Consider the following 20,518-nt stretch of genomic DNA (forward strand, 5'->3'; position numbering starts at 1 on the left):
TTTAACAATAGAATAATCCAGAAGAGGCTCAAACCTGAGCTCACCAGAGCTGGTGGCAGAACTCCCACCAGCTGGAGCAGTGCCAGAACAGGGCTGTAATGTGGGAGCTGCTATGAACTGCACCAGGTCTCCCTAAAGCATGGTTTTTGGAGGAGGATTCAGTTTGAGGAATGAGAGGTGAGGTCAAGCCCCAGACAGGTCCTTTGGGAGGGCACTGAACTGGAATTACACAAGAAATACAGTCCAGCCTTTTTTTAGTCTTAGCTGATTGCAAATTGGGTTAAACTCTACACAGACCTCATTAGTTTTTATTACATCATGATTTCACAACAGCATATCTTGGCCTCAGCCTGGGGTGGACTAATGAGTATTCTAATGCATGAAAAACTCATTTGTGATCTTTAGTCCAAGGGTGAAAAAGAGTAAATCCCTGCTTTAGCTTTGTTTCAGTTCCTAAGCTACTGGAAATTTCTGGTGCCATTAGAGTCTCTGATGTCTGAGACAGAGTCCAAAGCTGCTCTTTGGCACAAGAAAAAGAAGTTCAGGGCAATGTGGGGAAATCCAGATTTGCTACGTCCTCTAGGAAGAAACAACACATCCCAACTGTTGTTGCACATGTTGAGCAGAGTACTGGCAGACTGTCCTTGGCCCTGTTGTCCTGCACCGGTACTTACACTGGCAAAACAGAAAATGTAGAATTGCAAGACAAGTCAGTGAGAATGCCCTCACTTTGCAGTCTGTTAGACCTGCTTTCTATGAAGGTGGCCTGGGAAAGGGCTTATTTAAGTCATAACCTCCAGAGTGTGTTTCTTGCTCTTTCCCTCAAACAGAAGCCTCAAAAATCTCCAGGAGATTTTATTCTGCCTATTTATTCTCCCAGCCAAAATCTTCAGGACAAATCTGATGCTTGAGCACGATAGCAGAGGAATACAATTCCCAGGACATGACCCTGCAAGGACACGTGGTCAGCATGCTCTTTTGCTTGCCCATTCCCTGGGGTTTTTGCACCGTGTGCTGTTTGACTGTAGCGACAGTCCTCATCTCATTGTATGTAGTAGGCATCCCCCACATGGAAGGTGCACCCTTAAATCACTCCCATGCTGCCTGCAAAAGCCAGACCCTGCTCTGTACAACCTCCTGTTGTCTGTGCTGTGGCCAGCTGGTTTGACGTTGGCCAGGACAACTGAAGCACCTCAACCCATGTCTGGCACATGAATTAGTGACCTGACGTGCATCCGTCCTGGTCAGCTGCAGCTTTCATGGGCAGGATGCTCAGCTCCTTTTCTAGTCTGGTTATTTTAATTTATGTGCCCTCTGGATATGGATTTAGGTGTCAAGTATTAGGTCCTCGGGCTCTGGACCATGTGTCTCGAAGCCTTACAGCAGTAGTGTCCTGTAGAAGTTCACAGCACCGAGTATGAAGATGCTGCTCTACCAGCCCCATTGTGCTGCTCAGGTCCCGGGAGTGACCGGCCGTGTTTGCTGAGAGCAAGATTGTCCCCGAGGAGGGCCCTGAGCGGGAGCAGCCGCCGTCACCCCGTCTCTAGTAACGTCTGAGAAAGCTGTCTCTGCTCACCGTGATATTACTGCACTGTTCTCTCTCCTCCCCTGCCTCATCTCTCCTGTCCTGTTGTTTCTGTTACTGCCGTTCTCCCTGAACATTTCCACCCCTTTTTCCCTGCTTCTATTCTGTTTTTCCCCCTTTTGTTCATTGGGTTTGATACACTGTCCTTTTTTCTCTCTGTCTCTGTCCCTTGCCTTTTTCCTCCTCTCTCCTTTTGGCTTGCTCTCTCTCTCTCTCTCTCTGCATGCTACACACCACCCCTCCTAGGAAAGGCACTTGTTTGATACCATATCACTGCTGATCCAGGAATCTCTGGAAGGAGAGCTGAAGCTGATGGACAACCTGTCAGGCTCTGTGTGCCATCATTATGCCCTCCCAGCTCCCGAATATTACAACTCTGAGAACCAGGTTAATATATCTAATTTCCTGCAAAGTCTCCATCCGAACTCAATTTGACTGAGACCTTTAATAGCGAGTTAAAGTTCTTTGTGTAATGCGGTCACAGGGATTTTGAAGCATAAGTTGGTTTGGATTTTTCTGTGGGAGTTGAGATAATATCTTGGTTTATGATGTTGTATATCAGTGCAAGAGCAAGAGTACAGGCTTGGAGTTTCCCTTGTCAACACAGTAAGAAGTTTTTCATTGGGATTTATAGTTCATGGGTGTTGGAGGGAAAATGTACAAAATCCCATCTCCATCCTTCAGTGAGGTTCTCGTATTTGGCTTCTTGCCTTAAGCAGGGCTCCACAGCAATGTCAGGGCACATCTGCAGAGCCTGGAGCACAGCGTGAGGTCTTCCCAGAGCAGAGTTGCTGGGGATCATCAAATGATCTCTGTTTTGTGCCTACTTATACTGCATGAAAATCCAGTTTTGAATGATTTTTCCTAAAACGGCTTCTTGCAAGTGGGTCACTGTAAACTAGATCCTCATCCCTGATCTAGATTGAATTTAGGAGGGGAGGCAGCCCTTAATGAGGCACTTCAGTAATCGTGTGCTCCAGCTCTTTCTTGAACTGGAATACTTGTTTAAAATTAGTTCATTTACTTCCTAGAATAAAATACCTACTTTCCTCAAGTGTGTTATTCTTTGGAGCAAATATTTTCCCTAAATCACAGCAGTGACCATAATAATAATTCAAGCATACCTATTTTTTCCTGCAGTTGGAATTGAGCAAATTCTGTATTTCTTGATCTATTTCTTTCCCCCCTTTCTGGCTAAAAATAGCAGAAGTTTTCTTGTTAAATCAGTGTGCTTATTTATGAGCTCACTGACACTCTAAATTACCCAACCCCGTGGTTCATTAGAGGAAAGGAACAAGCTTAGGTAAAATGAAATCCTACTGCAGATCTTTATATAGCAGGATAACATGTCTCCCTCTGATTGCTCTGTATCGCATTCCAGAGTCTATTAAGCTATAGGAAGTGGCTGCCTCTAAGAATTGCCAGAGGAATAGAGACAGTAGCTTTGGCAGGGAAGGCAGAGGGTCAGTAGGAAACCCAGCGAGAGCTGGTTGAAAATTTTTTGTCACAACATTTTTCACTGGAAAGTGCTGCTGCAGCAAAAAAAAAAAAAAAAAAGGTTTTGTTTTGACATTTTCATAATGAAAAAATATAGCATTCCAGTTTGCAATGGCTTTTTCTTTTAAAATTTAAGCTTTTTTTTGCTCCCCCTCTATAATTAAAACCCGTATAAATCAGTTGAATGTTTCCAACAAAATGTTTTGACGGCTTCGAACTCAATTTTGGGTTTGGGGAGGCTGAAAGGGGGTGATGTTTTGTTTACATTTTGGCTTTTCTGTTCACACCATTTGTCATGTTCTCAGGCAAGTCAGGAATTTAGAGCAGTGCTGGGACTTGCTGAAAGCAACCTGATTAATAGCAGCTCCCAGCAGGGAAGCTCCAGTGGGCAGGAGCTGCTGGTGTCCACCACGTTCCTGCACAGCCTTTTCCTGGCTCCAGTCAGTGGGTCCCTGTTAGGGATCACTGTCCTCGGGCTGGCAGCTTTTGCAGTGGTGCTTTTTCAGGGAGCCTGGTATGAAATCAGGAGCTCCTCCAAAGCAACTCTCTCATCCATTGCCAGCAGATGACTGTGTTAGAGGAGATATCAAAGCCAAGGTTAGATGAGAGGAGCCCGACCCTCTTACTTATCTCAGCTGAATTTTGAGCCTCTCCAGGCTCACTCATCACTGGGTTTGTTTCGCCCCACGGATGCCGTTTCTAAGAGTGAGAAAACCCAGCCCTTTGACAACTTCAGTGCAACAGATCTGGGTCTCTGTGGTTTCTCTTGGAAGATATATTGCTGCTGAAAGACTTTTCAAGCATAGAGGATGGGGAAAAAAAAAAGCACAGCGAGAAATGTGAAAAGGAAGCACTTGGGACTTGCCCAGAGCAGGCAGCCCCTGCGAACATGAGCCAGGTCTGTAGGTTACCTGGTGAAATGCCATCCCCAGTGCCATGAGCACCAGCCTCAGACATGCACCTGGGGAGGGGATTTAGGGAGGGTTGAGCCCATTGCAGGGCAGACATCCCTTCTTATATGTGCTGAGCAGCAGAGATGCTGCCCTGGGGGAGATGCAGCAGTCCCCCTTTCCCCCCGTTTTCTCCAAAATCTGAAATGGCATTTCACATTTCTTATAAGAAGGCCACTGTGTTGAGGGAGAGAGATTCATCAATATTTGGATAAAGATTTTTATTAATTGCTTGAATGCCTTCAGTGGGGATGTGTTTGTGCAAGATGCATTGGTACAGAATCAGTGCAGCCATGCAGCGCCTATTCCCAATTTGAGTTTGCTCAGTGCTGGAGGAGGTGGCTGAGGCCAGGGCTGGGGGGTATTTGGGGAGTGAAAGATGCAGGGATTGTTTTAGTAGGACAATTATTGGTGCTTACCCAGCCACTGGAGGCTCTTTAACCAGCCAAAACCCACTGAAGGCACCAGGAAGGCATTTGCTAACCAAAATCAAGCCTTAAGTTTCCCCCTGCCCCCATTTAGCCATCAGGAAGCTGATTGTAGTCCCACCTACCTCTCGGGGAGGGGAGGTCCCTGCACTCTCCCCAGGGCACAGGGAAAGGCACACTCCATGTCCCACCTGCAAAATGGTTTTGCTTTGGGGAATCTTTGCAGACTTGACAAGTTCAGCTTAGAGGCCAAGAAAGCAGCATGGTTATTATGGGGAAACAACTTCAGAGAAACCAGATCTTGAAGCTTCTTGTATTTGATCACAGCCAAGAGGATAAATCTCTCTAGTATGAAAGTAATGTGACTTTTGCTTCTTCATGTAGACAGGAGAACAGCAAAATACAATTCTAGCATTAGTGTATGGTTTTAAACCCCCCTCCCAGATCATTGGTAAGCACTGAAGTATGAATGCCCCACTCCTTTTTTTCATTTCTGTATTATATTTCATTTCTTTAATGTTCTGTCCCTGGTAACAATGTGCATGATGTAGCTTCTCCCACTGCAGGGATATTGCTTTAGTGTCTAGAAATATTTAGATTATGATACTTCTTTTTTAATTTTCTTTTCCAAAAGATTTGTGTCCTGGTTTCTTATGTTTAATCATCTCTCCCTTTAGATCCCTCTAGCTGAGATGGAGGCTCTGTCTCTGACGTCAGATATTCTCTCTGAAAAGTCCTGGTCCTTAGCTCTGACGGATGACTCTTTTCCTGATGATATTAACACACACTTACTTAATGCTCTGGAAAGCAATGTACATACACTGGTCGCTGTATAGTCTGATGTTTACAGGGTTCGAAATACTGCTCCCACTTCTCTACACCTGCCTAATGGCATTTTCAGTTTAAGCCCTTTCCCAAATAGCACCAACCTTTCCCCCTGAACAGGACGTTGTCCTTAATGCCATTAGGTCCTGGGGTTTATCACTCTTGCCCACAAACTTGGCTCCTTGCAAGGAACGAGTAGTTATTGCTATTTTTCCTTTGATGTCTCATGTATAAACAATGTGTTTTCTACAAGTAAAATAAATAGTAAAAAAAAAAAAAAAAATGCTTTGGAAAGCGTCAAGGTTGAAATTTCCTCCCCATCTGAAACAAATCAGTGGTGCTGTGTGAAGAGACACCCATGAGCTAATGACTCGTGTCCTCTGCTGAGGGGTCAGCTCCAACCCCTCGGTTTGTAATGGATTTTTGTCTTTATGAACACAGGCACCACAAGGCTTTTTGCATGATTGGTGCCAGACTGTTTATTTTACGAATATCAGATGGGGATCTCTCCGAGATGATGCTTGTTTTGGGAATTCTTTCTAGCAGCCACCCCGCTGGAAAAAAAAACAACGTTCAGACTACTTTGTGTCTTTTTGACTGAAATAACCAGTATTTTGAACCCTGCCTTAACCATCTCCTCTCTGAAACATTAGACATTTTTAGATGTGTAGCAGTCAAGTGCTTTTTTTCTGCTGTACAATAGACATAACTCCTTTCCCAACATTTTTGGATCATTCTTGTTTCCTTTGTTGTTGTTCATGTACCTGCCTTTGGATGTTTGTGTTGTTCATAGATTTTCTGCCATACTAGTTGACTGCCATCCTAATTAGCACTTATTTGGGAAACATCTCTTAAACCGTGACAATATTTCCCATCATGCTTCATGGCATCATGTGCAAAAGATTTTGTAAACCACATTTAACTTCTTGTATGAGACTTTTCATTTCCAAATTAGTCTGGAGAGTTGGACAGAGGAGAAACCCTTCTAGTTTTGAATCAGATTAGACAAACCTGTTTGAGAGCATTGCAAAGTCTCAAGGGTGTAGCCAGGAGAGATGGTTTTTCTCCCCCCTCCAAAAAAAGCAAACCCAGCTTGAACAAAAGATTTTGTGAATTTGTGTCAATACCAATGAAGTGTTTGATCAAAACAGTTGCCCAAACTCCTGAAAAACTACAAGCTTTCATTGAAATCTCTTCTAAATGCAGTATTTTTAGACATGGCTTTAGTTGAAAAGTATCTCCAGGTATTTTGTTTGACTCAAAATAGATTTGGATTGAGATTTTTTTTTATTATTATTTTTTTTTTTTTTTTTTTTTTTTTTTTGGGTTCAAGGAAATATTGGATTTGATTTTCAGTCAAGCCAAAACAACATGTTTTTCAAAACTACCAATGAACCAAAAAGTCATGTGCTCCCGCAGCTCTGTGAGCTGGACGGGGGAGACCGTTTTGCAGCCATTCTAAAATGCTTTTCGTGAGGTTCAATCATGAGATTTCCCCCGAGATGATCCGAAAGTGGAAACGAGCCCAGTGTGGTATTGGATCCTGTCAATGAACCCAAGGGTTCATTAAGGGTTGGGTTTGGATGGGATCTCGAATACACGTTCTCGTGTTTGGATCCAAACGGGTTTGAGTTTGAGATCTCAGGTTTCAGGCCATCTTTTCTGCTTTAAGCTAAGCAGTGACAGCTCAATAACATAAACTGTTCAGCGGGAAGGCAGGGAGGGACAGAGAGGTTCCCAAACCCAAAGTCTCAGCTTTACCAGAACAGGTTTTGCTCTCCTTCCTTGAGCTGTATCAGGAGACTGCAGTCTCTCTTATCTAGGCTGTATCCAAGCTGTATCCAAATCAGCAGGTTCCCAAGGACTGAAACAAATGCTGCATGACAGTGCAGATCCGTTTCCTTCATTAAATTTACAACTGTGGTCTTCCTTTTTTTTTTTTTTTTTGCCTTTTCTTCTTTTTTTCCTCATTCTTTTTCCCTTTTTGTAAATTCCTTTTAATCTCATCATGTTTCTTGTGCAAACGAAATGCCATAGTGAAATTTTCCTTTTGTGACTGAAGGATAAAATTGGGACAAAAAAAAATCTCAGTGTTGATTTCAGAAAACCTGTAATGCACTGAGTGAAGGGAAAATTTTTCAGAAAATATGATTTAAAGTTTTTCAAAAATGATCAGCAAAATACTGTATCAGCCTACAGTGGGACAACCTTATTCCTGTGTTTTTCAAGTGAGACCTTTTAAAGATAAAACAATTCTTTCATTAGAAGTACATGGGGAAGATGACTCTGCTTCCGTTTTTGCTAATATTGTCCAACACAATAACACTCAAGAACATTTCTGGGATGGAGATATTTTCTTATGAAATGAGACCTGAATCCATTCAATATTGCCTCTGGGGCTGCCCATTCCAAGAGACACTTTGGCTATAAAAACTCCACAGTCAACATATATACAATAACCCTCGCTTGCATTAGATCCCTTCTAATTAGAGAATGACTTTCACCCTGAAGCAGTAGTTTTAGATATCCCTTTCAATAAAATGGGGTTAGTTATTCATTTTGTGAGAAGAAAAACCAATAAAATTGTGCTGGGAGCCAGAATAGAGAATATTTTTTGTAAACTAGTTTTTTTGTGTTTGGGTTTTATTTGTTTGTTTTCCTTTCTTTTATTGTTAGAAGAGGAAACTACTCACCTTTGCAAAAGTCTGCCTTGCTGATGAGGGCACCTAGGGAGCAGAGGATCAAAGTTATGCCAAGCATGTGACCCGTTGCTGGCCTTGAGGCATGATGCCTTCTTTGCATATCCCTGAAATAGTCATGGTTTATCCCTACAGTGTTGCTTCCTCTGTTTCTGTGGTTCATTGTGTGACAGTTTAATGACAACTCCCAAGGAGGGGGATAGCCCTGGTAGATCCATTCGTGCAACCTGTGCATCCCGACGATGTGCATGCCCATCGTGCCATACTGATTGCAGTGGCTGTCGCTAGCGTTTCTGGGCACTTCTCCTCTTTCCCACCCCGTCCTGTCCTCCTTCCTCACTGTTTTTCTCCCCCTCAGGCTGACCTCCGCTCCAGAGACGACACACTGACCCTGTCTCCCAGCAAGGACTTGCTGAGCGTGAGAAAGCCTTCGGTGGGACGCACCCACTCCCTGCCAAACGACAGCTACATGTTCCAGGCGCCCTATTCCAGCCCCTGCCCTGCCTCCCTGGGCGAGAGGAAGCCAGCACATCACAAGTCCCAGTCAGGTACACATCTGTCAGCTGGGGCCAGAGCAGGATTTTCCAATATAGCAAGAGTTGGGATTTTCCAAGCTCTTCAGTAGGAGGTAGCAAGTTGCCATTGGTTTCCAGGGAGGTGTTGGTGTCCAGACCTGGTGTCCTTCCTGGCTTTGAAAGGACCCTCCACAACTTGCAAAGACCCTCCACAACTTACAATTTACAGAGCCCAAGCTATATTAAAGATAACTTCTTTTCCTCAGAACTTTATGGCAATGTGACAGTGGCCCAGCTCAATGCTGGTTGTCCCCCTTCCTGGTTCCCTAAGGTTACAGTCCCTGCAGCCTGGGCTCCATCTGCCCCACCTGAGCAATCTATGGCCCCAGAGCAGAAATCCCAGCAGAAAAATATTTCCTCCAGTCTGGTTTTTTTGCAGCAGTACCTGTTCTGGCAGGTCTTGGAAGCTCTATCTAGGAACATCTGTGAAAGATGGAAAAATGGTGCCTCCAAATGCCTGTAAAATGAACATAAATGTGCTAAATTGGAGAGATCTGGAAGTGAGATGAATGGAAAAATGAGAGAGTGCAGAATTGTTCTTCCCAGTGTGCACGGCTGGGGATATACATCTTAGAGCTAAATTCAGAGATATTCTTAGGTACAGCATGTTGGAGGTACAGAGGGCTCTCTCTTCCTGCACCTCTGTACCTGTACTTGCAGCTGCCTCCCAGAGCTTATCACTGTGCCCCCATTTACTCTGTCTGCCAGGGATTACCTGCAGCTGGTAAGGGAATGGAACCACCTTTAATTCGTCTGTACATGCCATCATTTTAGACATTTGTCACAGATAAGACAGAGAAGTTTTTACAAGCATTGTCATTTGAAAGCCTCTAAGCAGAACGTAATTTCAGCACTGTTCAGAATGGTAGGAGATTTGAACAGATTAGAAATAAGATGTTGAAATTTGCATAGTAATAAGAATTTGGATGAATAGCGACTGTTGAACGGCAGCAAAAAAAAAAAAAATGTGGGCAGAAGGGAGGAAGATGAATCTGGAGTTGTGAGAAATCTCTGCCACAATACACAATTTTCAAGGTCAAGAGCTGTGCTTTGAAGCACCTGTTTGCACATAATGCAAACGGTGCATCTGAAATCCTGGTCAAATCCCACTGAAATCAATAGCAAATCTCCCGTTACCTTCAGCTGAGCCAGAATTTATGGTTCTCTGTAACAGTCAAGAAATTCCTGACCATACAAAAGAATCCTGTTTGCTACAGAGGGAGTTTCCAGTGCTTCATTTTTGACCCTTAATTGGGAGGTATTTGTCCTGTCTTGAACAAGAACAACGTCAACTCAACCAGAAAGTGGGTAATTTCCAAGTCCCTTCTTTTTCAAGATTTCACTTCCCAGTTCCAGCTTGGAAAACTGGCCCCATCTGACACCCCTGGCTGGGCAGGGCAGGCATTGCACCCTTGTAAATCCACAGGAAAAACTGTTCCACTGAGATGCAGGATTTTGGAAAGGTAAAGCTGATGTCTTATAACCACATTAAGCAATTAAACCTTCTGTGTTTTTCTCCTTCTGGTGAAATTCCAATTGTCTTAAGCGGGCCAAAGTGCTGGGAGGTGGGTAAGGTGCCCAAATTTTGACGTATGCATCATTGTCCTGTTCTGCCTACAATGTCACTTCTTTTCAGGGTGGGGAAAGTCACCCCCACCTGTTTACAGTTTGTAATATTATAAAGTGCTGTGAAGATAGCAAAAGGTGCCAGGCGCCTCTAATAAATCACCACAACTAAGCCATAATATTTCAAGCTGAGAAGGTTTTGTTGTCAGAAACACTGGCACTTGCAGGAGGTATTTGTTTGAATACTCCTTCGTAATGGGGCTGTTGTTCTGGGAAAGATTCCAGGACAAATGAGATTCTCTGGGATGCAGTCCAGGTTAAATGAATTGTTTTGAAAAATGTTGAGCCTGTGTGTGTGGGGGGAGCACGCAGAGTTTCAAACCTTTTAAAAGAAGTAGCCAGCAACCACAAAGGGTCAAGAAGAGGCTGGAGAGTATGTGTTTCCTTCTCCTGGGAGGCTTTGTAAAACCAGCCTTGAAAGCTGCCAGGTGCCGTTCCCTTTCACTTCGTTTCCAGTGTGCCTGCTGGTTTGGCAATCCCAGCAGTTGGTCTCTGTGTAGGGTCAGGCACGGAGACACCTCCTACAGCCTTTCAGAGTCAGATACTTGCGGTGCTCAGAGGTGAAGCTGCCTGCAAAGTTGTTGGCCCTAAAGCAGGGATGTAGGAATTGCCAGTTCAGATGAACTTCTAGTTCCTAATCTTCTGTTCTTAACAGGAGCTAGTCCCAGTTGTATCGGGGGGAAACGCCAAGAAAAATGAAATAATAGACAATTCTGGAGTAATTTATTGATAGGCGGGAGTTTTTTCCCAGTCGTGGAGAGCCAGCTGCTGAATTCAGTGGTTTTGCTGTGCCTGTCTGATCCAAGGTGCAACAGAGCAGTTTTCTCAGGGAGGTCACTGAGGCTGAGACACAACCCCCAGATGAACATGTCCCATTTCTGTCTCTCCTCCCCCTCGCAAGGTTCAAAGGCATCGGTGCAGTCGCAGCCGGCGGACACGAGCTCCCTCCTGCAGATTCCAAAAGACCATTTTCACCACATAAGAGCTCATGACCATTTGGTGGGGGAGAGCAAGCCCCAGGTTTCCCAGCAGGTGCACTCTCCTTCTGCTGAAAGGCTGCTCCGCAGGCAGGTAAGCAGACTCTCGATCATGAACCTGCTGAGGTTTCGTATTTGGTGCATTTCCCTGTTAGCAGTGCTTTAAATTGAGGGAGGGATTCACAGAGAAACCTCAGGAGAACTGTAATTCTCCTACAGAAATAACAAAAAGGTTGATGGATTTTGATCTGAAAGCCGTCCAGGAGTCTCCAAAGAATGTGCGTGATGAGTATCATCTCCTTTGGCAACATGCCTAAATGTTCTCCACATTGTTAGCACTTTATTTTTTTTCAATCCTCTTCATAAATGCAGCCAAATGCTCCCCAGGGGCTCGTTGGGGTTGAGGAACTAATTCTTAACTGCTGTGATTTTTTCGGTGCTTGAAAGGACACAGGGACTGCAGGCTCCATCCCAGGCCACCCTCCCTCTCACTCCTCTGGTTTCTCAAGAAGGGAGAAGTGTTTAATGGAAGCTGGTTATCTCATAGGCAAAACCATCATGGAAAGCATACTGGCTTTACAGTGAGAATTGAAAATTAAAATATTTTTCCATCCACTGTGAGCTTTTGAAAAGTTTGAGTATATGCAAAACAGAACACATTTTATTTTGCAACTGGTTTTATCTCTGTTTTTTGCCTGGAATTGATTTAAATCCTGATTCAATCAAAGATCTAAGAGATCTAATCAAAGATTCCAGTCTGGTTGATTGGAAGCATACGTTTAAATTTATCTTTTTTTAGTAAAATACTTAAACTTTTGCTTCACTCTCACATTTTTAAGCATATTTCATTGATTGTGCAGCTGGACCAGGACCAGAAGCACATCTGATTCAAAAACTCTGCTTTCTTCAGTAGTTTCATGCCTGATTTTACATACACAAAGTGGATCGGTTCTATTTTTTCAAAAGCAATTTCTTTCCTGCATGAAAATAGTCCCATTTCTTTCATCTTTTAATCAACATTGACAAATTAGACAGTTGATTCATTAAGCTCTAAAAATGAATGTGAAGTACCAAGGTTAACAATTACATTAGTCTGTAATACTAAATTGACATAAGAAATTCCTTGCATGTATTCATTTGCACAGGGCTGGCCAGCTACCCCAATCACCACTAATGGGGATACTAATTGATGTCATGATTCCAGTTCATAACCACTCTCTCTTGCTTTCTAATGAATAACAGACCCATCCTTTTGAACTGATCTAGCCAGAATAAATTACCATGTTGGCCATCTTCTCCAGTTTAATTTTGTTCATATCTTTGACGGCTTCTTTTTCTAAAGCTTTTCATATGTTTAAGTTAATTTATTGTCTTCCCCCGTCTCCCTGCTCATGCAGTGACATGAGCATGGTCTTGGAGTGACAGTTCAGAGAGCAGAAAGCTTTGGGACAGTGAGCAGATGCCATCCACGGGCAGACCCATGAGGACTTGCCTTGGGTTGCTCCTGAGCAGCAAGGAGCAACCAGTGTGGCTAATGGGAGCAGTAAGGCTGTTCCTGGTGATATTGCTTTCACTGTTAATTGCAATCTAGATGGCCAGCCACTGGGAAACTTAGTCCTTAAAGAGGCAAAATTCCCTTTACAGCCCCAGCTCTTCTGCTTGCTCAGTTGCTCTCTGCTTGGCTCCTTTTTATTGCCACCACTAATTTCTCACCAGCACATCAAATAGCCCAAACTGGCAAAGCATTTTAGTTTGCAGTACCCGTTTTTCCTTATTGTTACATATACTGCATGCAATTCTGATTTGTTTTCTTTCTTTTCTTTCTTTCCCTTCCCCCCTCGTGCCCTCTCGTCTCCTAAATCTGTAATAGATAAATCTTGTCCACCACATACCTGGTCCGTGCACTTTCCCTGAGCATTAAAACCTGTGTGTTTAACCTCCCTTTCCCTCCAGAGTGCTGGAGAGCGAGCACAGTCCCCACAGTAACGTCCAGTTTAGACTCCGGAGTGTTTGACAATTAGCGATGCACTCGCAGATGAAGATGAGTGGATCGGATGCTTTGAGAGAACATTCCTGCTGAGGATTATGCTCCTTGGCAGTGCATTGCACTAAAGCTTTTCTCCAGAGGAATTCTACCTGAAGTTAAACCTATATTGATTTTGTAGTTCCAGGACTGTGTATCCAAGGTGTAGCCCACGCCAAGCTGTGGCTACTACAGGTGTACACCCCACTGGGATGGCAGAGGGTCCTTTTATTTTCAAACAAACCAGTAAAACATTTGTACAAACAGTTACTGCTAACAACAACCACAGATGCCTGTATCATAGGCAAAGAAAGAGCTGGTGGTGACTAATACTGTCGTGGTGTGCAACACAGGTTGGTGTGCAAGCAAAAGTAATGATAATAATTACTTTTTGCTTCTGTATTCAACTTTTGTGTGGTCTGTGTCTGTTCTCAGGATATGAACGTGATTTCTTCTCCCAAACACTCACTAAAGCTACTGGTGCTGAGGAGACCAGAATAACCTCACTCTTGACTGATTAGTTGCCAGTATTTTACTGTGAAATTTTAACTAGAAAGGATTCACCAACATTGGACAAAACTGTTTGCCATATTAAATATTCTCTCAGCTCTCCCTGTTGACAAAGGGGATGTGCAGATGCAGCAATAGACTCTGGTGTTTCTGTGCACACATGAACACACTGCAGCTGACAAGAGCTTTGCTGAATAGAGATCATTTGGCTCAAACGATCCTTGCGGGACAATTTTTATATAAATTCTATGATCATTTTGGGGTGATTTGTCACAAAAGTATTCCTTAGTATGAGGAATTTCATCTACTTACAGTTTTTCTAAAGAACTGAGACCAGCTGTATGCATTTCCTCCAGATTTCTGTGTGAAGTTTTTAATCTTTAAGATCATTTAAGAGTCTTCTCAAAGTGAGACTCTCCCTTTAAGGGCCAGTTAATGTGGCTGATTTATAAAGCCTTTTGACAAGGAACGCAGTGCAGTGAAAAGACAAAGCCTTCAAAACATGCCCAAGGTTCTCTCTGCCAGCAGGCACTGATTCTGCGAATGGCTCCAGACAGCCAAGGCAAAATGTGCCTTAGGAAGCCTGAACTTAAACATCAGAATAAGTTGAAATATTTGCAGATTATTATTAGTCCAGCTTTGGACTCCAGCTTTTCCTGCTCCTGCCATAAGATGGTGCAGAGTCGTGGCTCCAGCAGGGACCAAAGCCAGGGACAGGCTGTCACCCTGATGCTGGCACAGGGTGTGGTTGCTCTGGTGTGCTGGCTCTGGGGATCCTGTTCCGTGCCCGCAGCATCACCTGAGCTAGAGAAGAGAATACACGCAGGCTCACTTGCACATCTTCCCTCTCCTGCTTGCACCTGGGCTGCTAAAATTATCAAGGGCTTTACTGTAGAACTTCATCCCTTTCATAACAAGAACATGTGTGAGTTTGGGTGGGGGCATTCTGGTTTTGCAGCCCTCCATCCATAGAGGAGAAAGCTCAAGGTCAACCATTTTCAAAGAGTGAAGGGCCAGATTCTGCTGTCACTTACACAGGGACAAACCCGCAGATCTCTGAAGATGGGAGTTGGTAGAACCCACAACACGGGTCTTTGTAGGAGTCAGTGGGTCTGTGCTGAGGTATCTCAGCAGAGCTGAGTGCCCTGTAAATGCTGTGTCATGCCTGTACTAACCTTTGTTTGGTCTGTCTCTCTCATCTGGCAACTCCTCTCCTCCCCAATCCCTCTGCGCTCCGACACAGATGGCTATAAGGAACGACTCTCTGGATAGCAAGGAGAATCTCCACACTGAGGTGAGTGAACTCTCTGACCCAAATGTCCCTGCTGTGCCCAAGGAGGAGTCACCAGTGGCTCTGACGCCCTCAGAAGCGAATGAGTTGGCTGCATGGAGTCGGGTGAGCGTTCACACGCAGCAGCATTCCCACAATCAGTATAATATTTCAAAGCAGGCACCAGCATCCTGTGCTTGTGCAGACTCGTATCAGGAGACCCCTGGAGATTCAATGGACCAAGAAGTATCTGAAATAAACAGCTCCTCAGAGCCTTTCACTTCAGAAACTTGTACAGCCTCGAGTGCCTGTTCAGAGGGTCAGCCTCTCACTCCTAAGAGGAACGTAGGCAATACTGGCAGCGTGACACTGAAGGACCTGAAGAAATACCACAGTGTAGACACCCAAGGTCTTCTAAAAAAACCGCCCTCTTGGTTAGATGATCAAAGGAGACATTCAATAGAAATTTGTTCCATGGAAAACAGCCCTCAGCACCATTCCACGTCCAGCTCCTCTGGCTTCATAAGTCAGGTGGTCAGTGAAATGGAAGGCTTGCAAGGAACGCGGCAGAAGAAAAAACTGAGCCCTCCCTGTATATCCATAGATCCACCCGATGGGCAGAGTTTGGTACCTAGAGGACCTCACAGCATCTCACCTGCCAGTGGAGACGTTTGCTTGAGGCGGCGTGCTCCATCCTGTGAGTCCAAGGATTCGATGGATATAGGGGATTCGCTGCTTCCAGACAGTATGTCAACATCTCCTACCCCAAAGAAAGACTTGTTGACACTTCCTAGCTTTTCCTTTGATCAAACGGAAATGGACCCCTGAGTTACTTTTCTGTTGGTGCCAAATGTTTTCTTCCTTTCATGTAATAGAAAAAAAGAAAAAAAAAATTAAAAAACTCTGTACTCCAAAATGGCACTGGGTAAAAAAATTTCCAAAGAAAGATTAAAGAACCAGCTGGTTAAAAGAGGGGTTAACCTATATCACGCTTACTTAAGCATATGTTCTGCTTAGGTAAAAGCAATACAATGTGCAGAATCTATATGTATATTATATTTTATTAAATTAATTGAATCTAGTATTGCGGGATGTAGTACATTTTGTGACTAAAGACATTTAATTTTCTTCTATTTTATGTATCTCAGAATATTTCTGAGATAAAGTTGGTTTTTATGAATATTTTAACCTAAAAAATATATATATTTAATCCCTTCTCTTTTTTTTTGTTTTGTTTTATTTGGGTTTCATTTTGTTTTGCAAAGCACAAAATGTAGCCAATTAGTGCATTACAGAGGAAATGTATCCCACAGTCAGCAGTAAAAAAGGATTATTTAATGTAATTTATTTTTCCCCTTGGACTTCAGTGATATTCTGGGAAAAAAAGATTGTTTGGGTAGTATAGAAATGCAGTGGCAATTTTTTAACAAAATATTCCAATCTTGCATAAAATTGACATTCAGAGTGAAAGCAAATGCTCAGACCCAGGAAGGTACAGCATGCTGATAGGTGTCTGAGGATGGTGAAGGCAGAACCATTTAACAGTACATGATACTGAATTATGAGAGGATGTTATGGATCATCCACTGGCAACTCACAAAATCATGTCAATGGTTCATTTTCATACGTGCCTAGGAAACAGGCAACAAAAGCCTGTGGTCACTTCCAGGATGTTTTTCCAGTGTCTCCAAGATGGACTGTTTATTTTGCTGAGTTTTACACCTTTGTTTGCAGTGGAGCTCCTCCTCTCTGCACCGGGTGGAAAGGAGTGAGGCCAAGTTTAGGACTTGCAGTGGGTGTACTCGGTGCAGACATGGCATAGCAGCAGGCTTAAGCACATGTTTAAAGTTAAGCTCTTGCCTAAAATGCCTTGAAGTTGACCGTATTTAAGTAATTCTTTAAAATTAAAATCGTGTGCTTATGTTCTATAGAGTCAAGGCCTACTGCAAGTTTTTATAAAGATTACCTAGAAGAAAGTCTGCAGGTACTGAAAGGGCTGCTGATTTTCAGTAAAATAGCCAGGTATTCTGCTGTCCCTGCTAGAGTTAATTTACATGACCCTGACTGTAATTTTATTTCCGAACTATCAAAAGCCTTAAGCAGCAACATCAAGATACAGAGTAGATAAAACCAGAATTCATGTCCTTACTTTATAACATGTCCTTGTCAGTCATCTCAGTTATTACCTGTTTACTCCTGTGCTAATACCCTCTGCAAAAACCACTCTGTAAAACTGGACAGCACAGCCTGAAACCCACGAGAGGTTGGCCCCGTTCGACACCTCCCCCTCCTCACATGAGTGATGCAAACCAGACATTAAGTCCACTCAACTTCCATGAAATCACATTAAGATGTAGGCTAAATTAGACTGTAGGCATGCTTTGAAGTGTGCCAATAGTAACAGGTTTGAAACTGCACCCGTGGATAAGGCTTTGCTGGATCGTGTCTCTGAACCAGCACAGGCAAGAGGAGGATTTGTGCTAATTCTGTCAGTCCGGAGTTTGTAACTTTCTTTGAGAACTACTGATCTTTTCAAATCACTACAACATGTTGATGTACAGCCTTTTATCCATTCAGAGATTAAACTGTCTCCACCACGTGTATCTGCATGAGCTTCAAGTGTACACACAAGGAGAAGATGCTGTTTCTACCCAACAGCCTATGTGAGGTCCTAAGCCCCTTTATTTTCACTTGAGGACGTTTACTCTGTAAACAATCCCTATTGATTTACATGTCTTGGAGAAATGTAAGGGCTTTCAGCAGGAAGTCAGGCAATCAGTGTATTTGAAGTGGAAGGATTAACATTCTGTACTATTTGCTGCAGTTAGATTAATTCTTGGCTGGGACATTTTTCCCCTCTTCAACATGGGCCCTTACAGGGGCCGCTCTCTTTGATATGCCAGCCCAAATTCAGAGTTAAGCCCGTCTGAAGCAATGATTTCAAACAAACCTTTCATCAGTTCTTCCCCCAGATCATATTTAAGGAAATAATAAAATTACAGTGTATTAAGCCTGAGAAATATTCCTAATCCCTTTTTTGGGTTTACGCTCATAATGAGCCGTAGCTTTTCCTTTCACATGTGCTAAATAATTTGGGAAACCAGCTAGGCCACTGAAATTGCCAACCCTGGTTCCTTCCTGATTAGGATTGTGTTCATATAGTTGGAATGATACTACTCTACAGATCCTTCCTTACAAAAAATCCACCGAACATTTTAGCGTGAAATCGTGGCACAAAACAGTGATGTGATGTTAATCCAAATGCTCAACTCCAAATGTAGAAAGCCTAAAGGCTCTTCTATTTTCAATACTTGGGGTTTTGCCCACTGACAAGGTTTGTGGAAGTAACAAGAAGTTTACACCATACGTGAATATTCAGTAAAGACTAGCCAATAAAAGATACTCTATGGTGATGCATTCAGGAAAAGAAATCCATGTAAAATACATTGTTTTCTAAACCAGATAAGTTTTTTCTAGATGCCCTTTTGAAAGACAAATACAAATGTACTGCAGCGTGTGCAATAATCTTAAAATAATTTTAAATACCTTTGGGGGGGTTTTATAGAATTTGACTTTTTTAAACAAAATGTACAAAATCCACAGGAATTCTGTAGAATGGTTATGTTGATAGAATTTTTTATATTTTTGTAGAAATCTATAGAGAAATTGTTAAAAGTCTGCGTAGCATCTTGGCAGCAGAAGCAGCTCTTATCTACAAGTTTCTTTTCATAACCTGGAGCCAGACCTACTGTATTACGACATGTAGAGCCTAGTTTTAGAGCCTGCATCCAGGTCGTGTTCAGAAGTAAGCAGCTAAGCTCAAGTTCTACGATATTGCAGTGCTATTACTGTTTGAGAACTGTACCCACACAAAACACCCACCCCCAAAACCCAGCCCCTGTCGATGGTGAAGTAGTCGCATGGCTATCCAGCTCATTCAAGCACACCAGCACTTTACTACTGTGGATTTACTGTATACAGGTAGGAGGAGAATATTTTGCTATTGCCAGTCTGACACACGGGGAAAAAGAGATGGCAGACATGTCTGGGAAAACGTAAATTCCATTCTTGCAGCCCCTCGTGCATAGAACTGATTTTTCATAACTTGGTTACAGGCTGTTTGTACTGTAGATATTTTGGAGGAGGGCAAAGAAAACACTGTTTTTGACTTCTGTGGATTGCACTCAGCACCAGGTGTGTTCAAGGAGGAAAAAAAAACAAACAACAAAAATAAAAAGAAAACAAAAGTGTTACCATTGTAAATTAGGCTATGCCCCAGTCTCCCCTTTTCTGCCCCTTTGGCTATAATAACCCATGTACACTATTACACGAGGTAACTAGAGTAGGCACAGTACCATTGCAATGTCCGTAACAACCTAGTATATATGATAGAACTTTGTATTTAATAGTTAATATATTGTTATACTGTATCAGGTATATAGGCCAAAACAAGGTCTTTTGGTCAGGGCAACAAAAGGTGGTATTCATGGGGGAAAATTGGGTTAAAATGTTCCTTTTTAAAAAAAAAAAAAAAAAGAAGAAAAAAAAGAAAAAAAAGACAAAAAATGAGTGTAAATCTTTACAAATGACAAAAACAAATGTGTCCTATTAAAAGCTTTTGAAAAGAAAAACAACCGCGCATTTTCCCTTTTTTTTTTTGTTGCTGCTGATGATAATCTGTATCATTCTGAGTGGTCAAGTCTTTGGTCATGTTTTAATTGAGAACAGTTGGGGTAGGTATCGGGTAGCAGCAGCGGCCGGGAGGTTGAAAGGAAGATTGTGAAACGTTGGGTTTTTGTGAAGCAATTCAGTCTGACACTGAGAGTGAATCTGGCCCCGCAGTGCATCGCCCAGGGTGTGCTGTGGGACCTGGGAGACCATGGGCTGTGCTCCTGTGGGTTGCACTGCAGTGGCAGGGAACAGCTCAGGAAGATGCTTAGGGATGTCGGGACTGCAACGGGGAGAGCTGCAGCCAGGGGGGAGAAAGGCAGGAGAAGGGGCAGATTTGATCTGTCCATGAAAACGTGTTGCTGTGAAGAGGAAGATGCTGGGCTTTTCCAAGCATTCACAACTTTGGGATTTCCAGCCTAAAGTCCAGCAGACTCTCCCTCATGACTCCTGCAGTCATTTAACTCCTTGTAAATAAAGCAGGAGTTGGTGGGGATGGCTCTGCCCTGGGGTTTGAAGGGCAGCAGGGGCTGAGAGCCCAGGTGCTGCTTTTCATGGAATCACAGAATGGTTTGGGTTGGGAGGGACCTTAAAGACCATCTTGTTCCAACCCCTTGCTGTGGGCAGGGACACCTTTCACTAGATCAGGTTGCTCAGAGCCCCATCCAGGGCAGGCTGGATGGGACATCCACAACTTCTCTGTGCAACCTGTGCCAAGGCCTCACCACCCTCACACAGAGAAATTTCTCCCTGCTACCTAACCTAAATCTACCCTCCTTCTGTTCAAAACCATTCTCCCTTGAGCTGTCACTACATGCCCTCATTAAAAGGCTCTTCAGGGGTCTTTAGGGAATGAATTATGTAGCTCCTAACATGAAATACACT

At 43.3% G+C, this 20,518-nt stretch overlaps 1 protein-coding gene across 18 annotated transcripts in view; it reads left to right on the forward strand.

The window, feature by feature from the left end:
• Positions 1-16,184, forward strand: part of CACNA1G (calcium voltage-gated channel subunit alpha1 G) — a 142,761-nt gene extending 126,577 nt beyond the window's left edge. For 13 of the 18 annotated variants that reach the window (XM_064675950.1, XM_064675954.1, XM_064675951.1 and 10 more), the window contains 5 exons: positions 1,832-1,972; positions 5,138-5,272; positions 8,343-8,532; positions 11,087-11,256; positions 14,939-16,184. In XM_064675950.1, the coding sequence (XP_064532020.1) occupies positions 1,832-1,972; positions 5,138-5,272; positions 8,343-8,532; positions 11,087-11,256; positions 14,939-15,793 (1,491 nt within the window). In that variant the 3' untranslated portion in view covers positions 15,794-16,184. The remainder of the gene's footprint in view (positions 1-1,831; positions 1,973-5,137; positions 5,273-8,342; positions 8,533-11,086; positions 11,257-14,938) is intronic. The other 5 variants (XM_064675962.1, XM_064675969.1, XM_064675964.1 and 2 more) reach the window with 4 other exon arrangements.
• Positions 16,185-20,518: the final 4,334 nt, after the last annotated feature.

The sequence above is a fragment of the Pseudopipra pipra genome, chromosome 19 (assembly GCF_036250125.1).
Source record: "Pseudopipra pipra isolate bDixPip1 chromosome 19, bDixPip1.hap1, whole genome shotgun sequence".
Lineage (NCBI taxonomy): Eukaryota > Metazoa > Chordata > Aves > Passeriformes > Pipridae > Pseudopipra > Pseudopipra pipra.